The sequence below is a fragment of the Seriola dumerili genome, unplaced genomic scaffold, assembly GCF_002260705.1.
Source record: "Seriola dumerili isolate Sdu_G_001 unplaced genomic scaffold, Sdu_1.0 BDQW01000002.1, whole genome shotgun sequence".
NCBI lineage: Eukaryota > Metazoa > Chordata > Actinopteri > Carangiformes > Carangidae > Seriola > Seriola dumerili.
The window spans coordinates 2,502,992-2,515,301 of record NW_019174257.1 but is presented as its reverse complement, the minus strand read 5'-3'; the positions used below and the strand labels follow the sequence as shown (position 1 = coordinate 2,515,301).

At 40.5% G+C, this 12,310-nt stretch overlaps 1 protein-coding gene across 1 annotated transcript in view; it reads right to left on the bottom strand.

Annotated features, from left to right (window-relative positions):
- ttll7 (tubulin tyrosine ligase like 7) overlaps positions 1–12,310 on the bottom strand; it is a 61,526-nt gene that overhangs the window by 27,018 nt on the left and 22,198 nt on the right. The window contains exons 9-12 of the mRNA XM_022759036.1: positions 8,457–8,551; positions 6,338–6,485; positions 5,148–5,221; positions 2,048–2,183 (exon numbers count right to left, since the gene is read on the bottom strand). Coding sequence (XP_022614757.1) covers positions 2,048–2,183; positions 5,148–5,221; positions 6,338–6,485; positions 8,457–8,551 — 453 coding nt within the window. The remainder of the gene's footprint in view (positions 1–2,047; positions 2,184–5,147; positions 5,222–6,337; positions 6,486–8,456; positions 8,552–12,310) is intronic.

The window sequence follows — 12,310 nt, the reverse complement described above, 5'->3', positions numbered from 1 at the left end:
CCAAGCAGGGAATGCACATCAGATGATGAATTATGGATTATGAGCCCAAGCACTGTAACTGATGTACAAAACTAGAGGCTTTGGTATATCATAAGATCTTTGTTGTGTTTAGGTGCAAACCTTAACGTGGTTAGGTTTAGTTGCAAGGTTTAAGATGGTTATGTTAGGGTTAAGATTAGAGATGGCTGCATTTTTGTAAAGAATTTTCCATTCAATCAAAGACTTCTATCAATGCCCATAAGTAATCTGGAGTCCACTGGTTTGCTAATATCTTTGCTAAAATTAGATACAACTTGTGCCGTTTATATTTTTGTGCAGCAAATCCAGCAAAACAACTACTGATACTTGAACAGGCAACTTGGACAAAGTAATTCCCCTATTCAAATAGGTACACTGCAAATCATGCAGGTTATAAACAAGGTGAATTTGTGTTTCCACAATCATTGTGTGCAGTCAGCAACAATGGGAGTGACTAAACAGAAGCAAGGCTGAAGAGCACAAACAAATGCATCTGAGGTCCTTCAAGAAAAGTAACTTAAATCATGTCTTATTCCTGACAGCAGATTGGCTTGAAAATCTATGTGTAATTTTTAAAAAAGGGAAGAAAAATAGTTGCATAAAATGCATTATTTGTGTTCTGATGAATATCACATTCAAATTCAGGTACATCCCTTCTTTATCATAAATGGCCAAGATTAGGATCTCGGTACCTTAATAATAAGGACAGTCCAGTTGTCATTCATGATCATGTTATTAGATAGCGGACTCTACAGCTTCCTTTGTTCGTATTATCTCTCTCCCTTCCTGCTTTGAATAAGATCCAAATCTTGGTGTGTTGACTAAATTAAACTAACCTAAGCCTGGTGTTTTCGACTCTTTGATTGACATCTCTGTAAAAATTCGCTGCACTTTTGAAAGGACACACAATAACTTTCTGAGAAACAAACTGTAAGGGCTAGAGGCTGTTGATGTAGGTTTGTTTCTACGAAAGCTGCATATAACATCTGCTATCGGTGTTTGATATGAATTTGTAATGTCAGTACTACTCTCAAAAACATCTATATTCAGTATTCACTATTACTATTCAGTTGCCAAAATAACTCGAGTTTTTTTTTCTTTGTTTCATCTGCATCTTTGCTACTCATCAATGCCTCTTTCCTTCATGTGTTTAAATATCCGATAATGCTTTCCTCTGTGTCTCCTTTTTTATTGATTTGTTCTTTCTGAATACACCCGCATGAAAATTAGAAAATTCCCTCTCCCTCTCTGTCACAATACTTTAAAACATATTTTACAAAAAACCGAAGTGACAAAACAACTATCTCTATTAGCGTCTCACTGTCTTTTACTTTGTGAATTTTGCTCATCCTCTCTATCCCTGCTCTCCCACACTCTCCTGTTAAGTTGTATAGTTCATACCTTTCCCGTCAAAGACCTACAGTTACTACTACCACTGTACAAACTTTTTGAGTGCATGTGTGTATGCATTCACACACTTCAAACATGTACCCTGAATCGTTCTCAAAAAAACAATGAAATAAAAAATAGGTACATGTAAGAATGCAAATTCAAACGTGTGGGCAGCAGTCATTCACAACTAACTGACAGAAAGAAAAAAAATATATACAAGAAGATACAGAAAGAGGACCAGGGAAACAGTGCTCACTAAAGGACTTCACTGAGCTGTAAAGAACAAAAATGACATTGTTGTGCGGAGTCTGTTTTGTTTTTAAAAGCTCATGTATCTGTGGAGAGACGGACTGAATGACAGTGGGAAAGCGAGACAGATAGAGAGCAGAAGAAGGACATTCTGTCAGAAGTTCTAACAAATACAAGGACTGTGGCACACTTTCCGCATTATTTGCACATCCTTTTTGTGTCTGTGGGCAGAATCTTAATAGAAATGCATGTGTGTTTCTTTTCTTTGGCATGTTCTTGTCCACAAGTGTCTGTATATTGTGTGTATATGTTTGTGTAAGGGTCTCTGCAGGTTTCTATGATGTATGTGTGTGTCTCTGTGTGTGTGTGCGTGACAGTCTGTACGTGCCTTCATTCGTTTCAGAGGATTATTCATTTCCTTTTGAAGTGAGGCAGCTCGCCCAGCGAGGAAGGTCTGAAAGGCGGCCGAGAGCAGGCTTTCATACTTCTCCAACAGCAGCTTGTCGTCTGGGGGGTAAATACGTCTGTAGGCCGCGGAGACACAAAGAGAAAAGCAAGGAGAGTGAGGGAGGAGTGTCGAAAGAGGGAAGGAGAAAAGGCAAAGAATGAGGGTCATCAATGCAGAGAGAAAGGAGATGATAAGTGAAAGAGAAAACAAGAAGGAGAAAATAGGGTTTGGGGTAACAGTCACAAAGAGAGAGTGAGAGTGAAAGAATAGAGAGAAAGAGAGAGAAAAGAGGGATTGGGATTGAGCCAGAGGGAAAGGAGTTGAGAGAGGGAGTGGTGATAGAATTGGGAGGCAGGGAGCAGTGACAGAGAAAAGACAAAAAAAGAAAAGAGGAGAGAAAGAGGGTCGGCAAGGAGATAGAGAGATAAAGAAAATGAGCGAGAAAAGTAAGAGAACATGGATGCAAAGATGGAAAGAGGACGAAATTGATGAAAGAAGAAGAAGGAATAGATGGAGTAAGGTGCAAAGAGAGGTCAAGGCACAGCAGGTGAGAATGGTGGGATGGACAGAAGAAAGCAAGCAGGAGGGGAAACGCACAGACAGAGAGAATTATAAGTATTTCAATTGAAGGTGTGAAGTGATATAGAGAAAACAAAGGTGAGTGGCGGGATCAGGGGAGAAGAATGAAGGAAGACAGAGCAAGGAGAAAAGACAGAAAGAAACAACTATTAATGGAGACTGTGATTTAAGAAAGCTTACAAACTTCAGTCTGTCTTTTCACATGGTGTAATGCGTTAATGCACATCTGCTTTCCACACACATCACATCCTCCCTGAGATATGCACTTACTTTCCCGGTTGTCGCACTCTTTGCTAATGTGCCTGTTCACACGTTCCACATAGTTTTGTGCCCTCAAGACTAAACTAACAGTGCTCAGTGTTTATCTTAGGCCTTAGGGGATTAGGGAAAATGTATAAACCTCAGCCTGGTTATCCCCATAATACATCTCCAAACTTGCACCAAGTCATTGCTTAAGCCATCAAATCAAAACAACGACAGTGTTATAATCAAAATAAGCGTTGGTCAGTGTGGAGTGTAAAAGCAGGGAAATAGTTTTGTTTCTGCACAGACATATTTAGAGCCAAACTCTTCAGGAGTTGTTTTTTTTTTTTTTTTTAAATCAACATGAAGTTTTAAAAGGGCACTGACACTTTTAAAAAAACACAAAGATAGAAAGTTGGATGTAATGTTTATGCAGCAGCAGGAAATTTTCTACCATGGCAAGAAGACAGGCAGATTTTAGTAAATATTGACTACTAAGCTATTCACACATATCAGCATCTGAGTTGTGGATTTTACTGCAGGTGCAATGCCAAGTAAAGTTTAACATTACACAATTTCACCCTTAAAACTTATACTACACCCATCTGCCATTTAACAATTTTATGCAGGGAGGCTGTTCTGGGTACACGATTTCCATATTGTTGAGAAGTTGACCCAATTCTATGAATCACTTTAGTTACTGCAGTTCAAATCAAGCAGCTACTGAATGTTGAGAGACCTGGTTTGAACTTTAGCTCCTTCCCTTGGCACCATCCTGATTTTGTAACTACCATACTTTTTTTTTTTTTTTTTTTTTTTTTTTTTTTACTATTTTTAAGTTAGGTGGTTGACATTATTTTCTTCATCTTGACATACACTCTAAAACATGTGGAAAAAGTCTCTTCATAACTGCTGGATGAACTGAATTGAAATGATAATCTATGAAAAGAGCCAGAACCTCTCAATCCTCAAAAAGCAACATAAATCACTTGACTGAAAACCATAAGGTCAACACTTTAATAGTGGGTGTTAATTGCTCCCTCTTCTTGGCATGGTCCATCTCAGAACATAAGGACATTTTATTTGAGGGTAACCCTGCAATATATATTAATTATATATTATTTTCACCCATATGTTTCCAACTGATCTAGAGGCAAAATTAATATTCATACTCCATTCACATCTGTTTAAAACTTTCTTTGTTTTGGTCAAAAGTGTCTCTCAATACTTTTGATTCAAACGGCTTCAATAATGTTAAATGAGCAGCAACAATGGCATCAAACTAGCTGGGTTTCCTTCTGATGCCACAGAGTCCTGGCTTGTCTGTACCTGATGCAAGGTTCATCTAATAGCCGAATGTAAGTAAGTTCATTACCCGAACTCATCTAATGAGAAGCAGTGTGTTAATCAGACTCCAGTGCTGCGCCAGGACACCATTTGAATGCTAAGAGGTCTTTATTAGGGGTGCTCCAGACAGACCTCAGCCTGTCTGATTGACTGTCTGGCTGCCTGTCGGAAAAGAGGAAGGAGGTGACAGCACTTCATGCAGCCTGGGATTAGTATTCTGACTACCCATTCAGTCAAGTGATGAGTCAAGAAGTCACTTAGACTTGGGGAGACAGCAACAAGGTCTGTCTGTGTGTTTTTGTGTGTATATGCTTGTGTATCCGCAAGAGATTGACAGAAAGTAAAATCAAGACCTGGAGATGTGCATGTGTTTATATGGTGGATAAAGAGACAGAGGCAGGATGAGAAATGGAGAAACTGAGGGACTGAAGGAACATTAACAATTTACAAGGGACAAGCGGAAAATCAGAACTTGGTGTTGCTGACTCATGCTGTAAGGTAGATCTGCTCCATCTGTGAGGTAACTATTAAAAATTGACACACTTGATGTCTTCCAAAATTTCAGCTGGAGTTAGAGAAGAAAAGAATAGAGGTGTTGAGGGAAAGAGGAGATGGAGGATGGCTTGCAGATGTCAAACAAAGCATACTTGCTCATTTGAATTTCTGAAATGCTGAAAAGGTTATGCATATTGAGTGTCTTAATTCTTCTGTCCCCAAAACATTGGATGGTCTCTGTTTGTTGTCTGCAGCAATATTATTATTCTCATTTATTCTCCCGAGAGCCTGGCACTCTGCAGATGACCCTATAAATGTAAGAAAAGCTGGCACAAGTATAGTGAGTAGAATTTCTAGAGGGAAAGTACTTCCTTACCTGTAGTTCCCCAGATGTTGCTTTTCATGCTCCTCCCTGGAGATCTGCTTGCGGACCTGTGCCAGTCGCTCTTTCTAGAAATAAGAGAAAACCATAGGAAAATATTTCAGGTGAAAGTCATTGCCACTCCTACCTTATCTTATATTAGAAACAGAGTGAGAGAAAGAGTCTTAAAGTCTTAAAAACAAGGAGGCAATGAGAGAGAAAGAGACGAAAAAAGCAGTCTAACCCATCAGTGACTTATAATTTTTTCTATCTACTCTTTTATTAATATGTTACAAAGGTATAATTGTGCCGCTCAGTTGGCCAATTTGGCATAAGGCAGAAAGGAGGGCATAACTCCACTACTGGCACTGCAGTATCATTGAGAATTGAATGATATGTGCCTTCAATAGACCTGAACCAGGTCTCGCACTTCAGCCATAACAGCACTCAGAGATGAGGTAGTGCCCTTTTTAAAATAGTGCCTCTGCGCCATCTTTCCTTATTCCCACTGATTACTGCTGTGGCTGATCAAAAGGCTAATCAAAGAGGGTGGGAGGCGTAAAGCACTAGTAGCTGCCACTTTTCCCCATATAGATGAGAAAAGCTTCCCCGACTCCTTCATTTCAAAGAGAAAATAATTAAATGGTATGCTTGTCTCAGAAAACTCTGACTCTTTTGACATAGAGTGAGAAGTACTGAAGTTTCCGCTCAGGTTTTTCTTCTCATTTTAGCTTGTTTTGTTTCAATTCTGTGGAAATAATTTGAACATTTTTTTTTTTTTTACTAACTGATTGATGCGTTTACTAAATGTCTCTGATAATATAATATCAAGCCACTGTTCACCTTTTGTGTTAATTTCTGTGTAGTCTAAAAAGCTCAAAAGGTAGCTCATGACTCATGATCAAGCCATTGTTTCAGTCCTCTGGTTTTGAAAGTCTGGGTGGAGAAATGAATGAATATCACTCTCAACTCCCTAGACCACAGTCAAGGTGCACCACCTTTTACAGGTGCTTAGCCTCCCAGATGCTCCACTGCAGTTGGTCAGTAGCCAGCAGAGAGAATTATGGTTTTAGTTGGCAGATCCCAGATGGGAATATGTGTAGCTGTATAAATGTGAAGCAGCAAATCTTTTCCAAGCTTCTAATAAGGTTTAAATCAAACTCATAGCTTAATTACATTTTATTATTAATTTTTCTGTGCATTACCAGCTCTTCTCTCCTTCTCTCCAGTGTGTGACGTTGTTTCTCCCAGTCGGAGGAAGCAGCTGAGAGTTTCTTCGTTGAGCCGTGTCCGTAGAGCCGTCTCTGAGCCTCTGCCTTTTGCTGGGCCAGGTTGCGTTTCTTATCACTGGCCCTGGGTCAACATAAATTACGTAGAGTCAACATAATGAACAATTAAAATAAAAGGAAAGGGTTTAGACTCCATTAAAAGTAGACCACCTAAGACCAAAAATATTAAATCAGATTTTCTGAATCTTCCCATTGGAGATCTGACAACTTTTCCTGTTTTTTTTTTTTTTTTAAATTATACTTCATGTTTTTGTTTTCTGTCACTTTTTTTTCTGCATGCAAGTAGTTTTTGTCAAATATTGTAACACTAATTACTGCTCAGTGAGGAACAGACATTATCCACAGGAAAGCAGTAAACTATGATGAAGTTTGACAGCGTGTAGGTCTCATACCTAACTGATGGACTGACCTGAATTTGCCGTTTGATCATTACATCATTGTGGTGGTAAAAAAAAAAAAAAAAAAGGAAATCCCTCACAAAGCATTCAAGAATACAAAGATAAAGATGGAGTTGAGACACAAACAAACCGACAACCCCAAGATGAACAGTACCAGACAGCTAATTCTGAACAAGTGGGCCATTGCGGTCTGGAGAAAGGGCAATTCATTTTAGTCAATCGCTGGCCCTTTAAATTGGATATTGAGTGCTGTTGGGGGCTGAGGTTTATCAATGTCCATGCCCAGCCGGGTCTGAATTGATCCCCCGTTGATACAGTTGGTGTGGCGAACAGAGTTGTGAGCCGCCCCTACCTCTACACACCACCAACCCCTCCCTTATGGGAAGCAAAGCCATTACTATATAAGGAAAAAGTGAGCGAGGTAGAACAAAGCCCTCATTCACTCCAGCATGAACATAAGCAGTTTGTCCAGTGGAAAAAGCTCTCCGCCGCCTTTCAAGGCCTCCTACGATTTATTTGTCATGAAATAATCAAATCTCCCCTTTTAATCTGTGGGAACACAGCAAACATCAGCCACGAAACAAATCATTTTGATAAGAGATTTGTTTGTGCCGACTGAAGCTGGGCAGGACGATGGAGTGAGTTTTTATGTGGGATGGCTGCGCCACACTTGGCCAAACTAGATCTATGGTGCTGCGTGTAATTCATCCATTGTGTGCGTGTGTGTGTGTGTGTGTGTGTGTGTGTGTGTGTGTGTGTGTGTGTGTGTGTGTGTGTGTGTGTGTGTGTGTGTGTGTGTGTGTGTCGGTGTGTGTGTGCGCGTGTAACTAGTAGAGTTGAGACTATATTTAGAGCAGTAAGAGGAGGACAAGCACAGAGAGAAAGAGAAAAAGAGAGCAGAGATCCAGAGGTCTGGTGTATGATGATCAATCAGTGGACAGACTCACTGTAGCCAGGGGACAGAAAAGCATGCCAGCAAGAACACACACACACACGCGCGCACACACACACACACACACACACGTACATACATTATACAGCAAGAATGAAAGTATGTGTAACTCAAACAGGCAAACAAATACACCCGTACAGCAAAGTAAAACAGCAACACAGGAAGCTTATATAAATATACACAGCAGGGTAAACAAATGACTCAAACCACAGATAGCATAACTTACAGGTAAAAAGAAATTCAAACACACACATAGATATATATATATACACACAGCATGTCTGATTGAAGGGTGCACAAAGCACACAATCAAGGCATAGCTTTGTACCTTGGCCATTATCTGTCTTTGTATCCACTAAAACAACACCAACACACAAATTTACAAGGACAGCATTTTTTTTTGTTTGTCCATAGCTCAAACCTCCTGTAAGCTTCAAACTAATGATACTACTGTGTCATCAGTCTGAAACCAAACAAGACAGAGAGTGAATTGTGCTGTGCATCAAAGTAATTCCAGTTTTCAAGGTTGCCAAATAAATAAAACTGAAAGAATCGACTGAAATGTTTAAACATTCAGAGCCCTGTAGAATAAAGTTTCACATAAGCGTTGACTGCAGTCATGCAATTTCTGTGTCTATCTGCATGGACCTGCATGTGTGTGAATGACCGCTGTGGATAACAGTACCTAATGTTGAGGAGCTTTAGAGCATTGAGCAGCACCCCTTTCTTCACGTCGTAATCAATCTTCTGATCGGTCCCAAAGCTCGGAGCTCGATTGATCTGCCAGAGAGGAGAGGAGAGAAACATTCAAAGAATATTCTGTGGGGGGGGGGCAGTTTCTACTTCATCTTATTTTTTTTTCTTTCTTCTCAGTTCAGCAGAGAGAAATGCAATGCAATTACAGGAGTGGATTTAGGGCATCTTTGGAAAAAAGTGATCTGTTCCCGCAAGAAGGAGAAACGATGGGAGTAAGATGGAAATGTTTTTTTAATTTTATTTTGAAGGACATTTTAGAATTCTTACCCTTTGCCTGGGCATAAATCTGACACTGATGTGTGTATGATTGTGCATGAAGAGGAGTCTATGTATCTGTGTATGAATGCATGCAGACCGTGCAGGTTAAACTGTCACCAGATATGTGACCCTGCCCTTTCCAGCCAACCACAGCAAGCAGTCCATGACTGTAACAGAAGTATGCCCAACACAGCCTGACAATGCAACACCCATTCATACGAGCAATAATCTCTTTTTGAGCATCAGCAAATTACCACCACTCAGCTCAGTGCCATCATGTACTATCAAGAGCGTTCAGACAGAGTCAAATGAGCAAGAACAGAATAAGCAACCAGTGATTTGAGGTACAAAAGCCAAAATCACCCAGGGAAAAATTCAAGAACAGCTTACCTTTCTTAACAGAACCATTTCCAGCACTGATGTAAGTAGTATTCAGATATTAGTTTTTATACCTGACACAACAAATCAATTCTTCGTCTATACTCTTTGTCAGGTTCCCTCTGTCTCTCTCCCAAGGTGAGAAAGAGATTGTGTGAGACAACAAGACCAGCAAATGGAGAGTGCAGTGTGAGAGTGAATGAACTGGCAACTGTGACTGGAATGATGTCTTCCTATGCAGTGACTTCAAATGACAATGCACCAGATGCCCACCGAAACCTTGATTGTTGAGATAAGTCAGGTCACCTCCCAAGTTCAAATGCTCAAACTACTTTTCTTTTTTATGTGGGAACAATAGTATGAGTGGCTCATTTTGATACCATTTGTTTTGTAATAGCTTGAATAGTAAAAGCTTTAATAATGGCGTATTGTTGGATGAGTATAAGTAAGCACATATGAGAATCCTCAGTGAATTGCGTCATCACAGGAAGGGAATCCCGACTTTAAAGGAGTACACCGAATCACTGAATCAGAAATTTCTACATGAATTGCTTTATGAACCCTGACAAAAGCCACATACCAGAAAATATCTGTTTTATGGATGAAAATCAGTGCTACAGTAATAGTTCTGGACATGAGGCTGGAAATTCATTCTTCCAAGTAACATTAATCTGCAGTCAGAGTGAGTATTTGTGACAGAAACATTATTCGTCTTGTTCCTATCTTCCTTTAGAAAAAAGCAGTTGGATACAGTTGAACACATCAAAGCAGCACGACAGCCAATCACAAACTGTGATTTCAGTAACGGAACAACACTGAGCCAATCAGAGGCTTTAGAGTGCATTATAGATCCACGCTCTGTCTGCCAATCAGGATTGTGGGTAAAGACTGCTGAGAGAGGCCAATGAGAGAGCCGATTGGTGTGCAACATCAGGCCATTTTGAAACCAAGAATCAAGATTTTTGGCTGAAAATGAGCAACAAAACCCGAAAGCTCCTTTACAGAGATGTGCAAAGCATCTCAAGGGTTGCGGTGGTAACTCTCAGCAACTCCAACCCTCTTTCTCTCCCCTTCTTCTGAAGTAGCCATTACTAATCCTGACACAATGGTGCTTACTGCTGTGTGGCAGATTTGGGAACAGTGCTGTATGATGATATTTACATCACAACCAGGCTCCCTGTAACTGAGAGAGCCACACCGTTGACTATGTTGCCAGCAGTGGGGCAGGTAGCCCAAAAAAGAGCAGATTATTTGGATCATAAGCCAGCAGTAAAAAAAGAAAATCTGGCTTAAGTGACTCCATAAAGCTACTCCCGATGTCAAAAGCTATTCCCAAATTGTCCTTCAGCAACACACCAACAACAAACACCTGCAAAGCATGTGAATTTAACAAAATTAAATACATGTACCTATACGAGATACGGCATAGGTGAATAAAAGCACACAAGCTGAAGAAAACATATCACGAATAGTCGCTATCTGTGTTAACCTGAAGTATCTGTATAACCTTCTCTCAGCCTGTTGGGGCGTCATTTCGACTATAGTTCAAAAGATAGATCCACAAATACCAAAAGTAAGCCACTAAATCCACACCAGCACGAACTCGGTTTGTACGGACGTGCCATTGTAAGTGTGTGTGCGTGCACCCACATGTGCGTTTTTCTACACAGCAACCATTTATCAGAGGGACGGGGGTAGGTGATGAATGTCTTCTTGCATGAGAAGAAGAAAAAAGGAACAGAGACCCTGTCCAACTCTTTCACTCAATAGAATGAAGTCTACAATACATCCCTCTGTGTGCTGAGAAGGACAGAGCTCCACTTCGACCTACAGTACCTTACCTAAGAAAAAAAAAAAAAAAAAACACTACAAAAGAAAAGGAGGGAAAAGGTCTGTTTTCATTTAGAGCACTCCCCAATATGACAGCCACAATGAAAAGAGTATGGCTTTAGAGCGCCATAGCCTATAGGTAACAGCCAGACTGGCAGTGATCCTGGCGTTGGTTGTCTCGTTACTTGTCTTCATTTCTTAGTTTGATTTGTGGTGTCAAGCTGTCACGGGGGAAGACTGGCATTGCAACACTCGCTGTCTCTCTTTGCTCTCCCTCAAGCTTTCGTCTCTCTCCTTCGACTCTCTGCCTGTCGCACTTCTCCTGGTTAGTTTCTCTTCCCACTCTGTTTCTTGCTGTCTTTCACCCCGTTTTCTGTCTGGTCACTCATTCCCCCCCTCCGCTTGCTAGCCCTCACTCTCTGGTCATTACCTCTCTTATTCATTTCTCTCCCCCGTGTTTCTGTGTTCTCCTTTTCCTCTCTGGCAAAGGAAGTTGGACCAGTCTGGTCCTAATGAACCCCTGCAGGCTCCCCAAACCCCCACTCTGATTTCCTTAAGTGACTCTGGCAGGGTCTTAAAGGAGCCCTCGGTTGCTCCAAGACGCATTCAATAAAAGCGTCAGATGAAAAGATTAGAAACTCCTTTTTACTCTTGCTTTGATTCAGTTCAGCATCAGCATCACATTAATGTAGCCCAAATATCAGTCGGTCAAACAGCAGATTGAGCGTGTAGGAAAAGAACATGTCCGTCTGTAATTTCACACAGGACAGGTTTATCCTCATCTGATCATCCAATTAAACATGCAAAGATCAGAGGGTGAGCTGTAAACCATTATTGTCTGTATACAGGAGATGTAACACTTTTATTTTCTGCACCTGGACATGTGTGACTGCGATGCAAAAGCGTTGTGTGCCATTGTTTGCAGAGGCACTTGTGAAATAAAGCTTGTGGTGGTGGGGGGGCCTATCCATTTGGTTTGAATTGTCTGTGAACCACAAGTCTGTCTACTGAGCTTTACTGCAGCTCCTTAAGTACAAACAGAGAGCCAGAAGTTCAAGCAGCAAATTTTTCATGGCTTACTTGATTTGATAAAGTTTATTAATTTTCCAATTGGAAAATTCTCTTGAGGGTCAGTGTCTCATAATGTGTTGCCCCCTAGAACAGGTGAGAACTAAGTATATTGCTCAGGGATAATTAGTAGGTAAGTAATGGCCATAAAGAAAATAACACAGGCCATTCTGCACACCTATATTGAGAATAAACTCAGTCTCACTCCACACTATGGTACGACAGTTGCACAAATTCCAACTCTCCAAT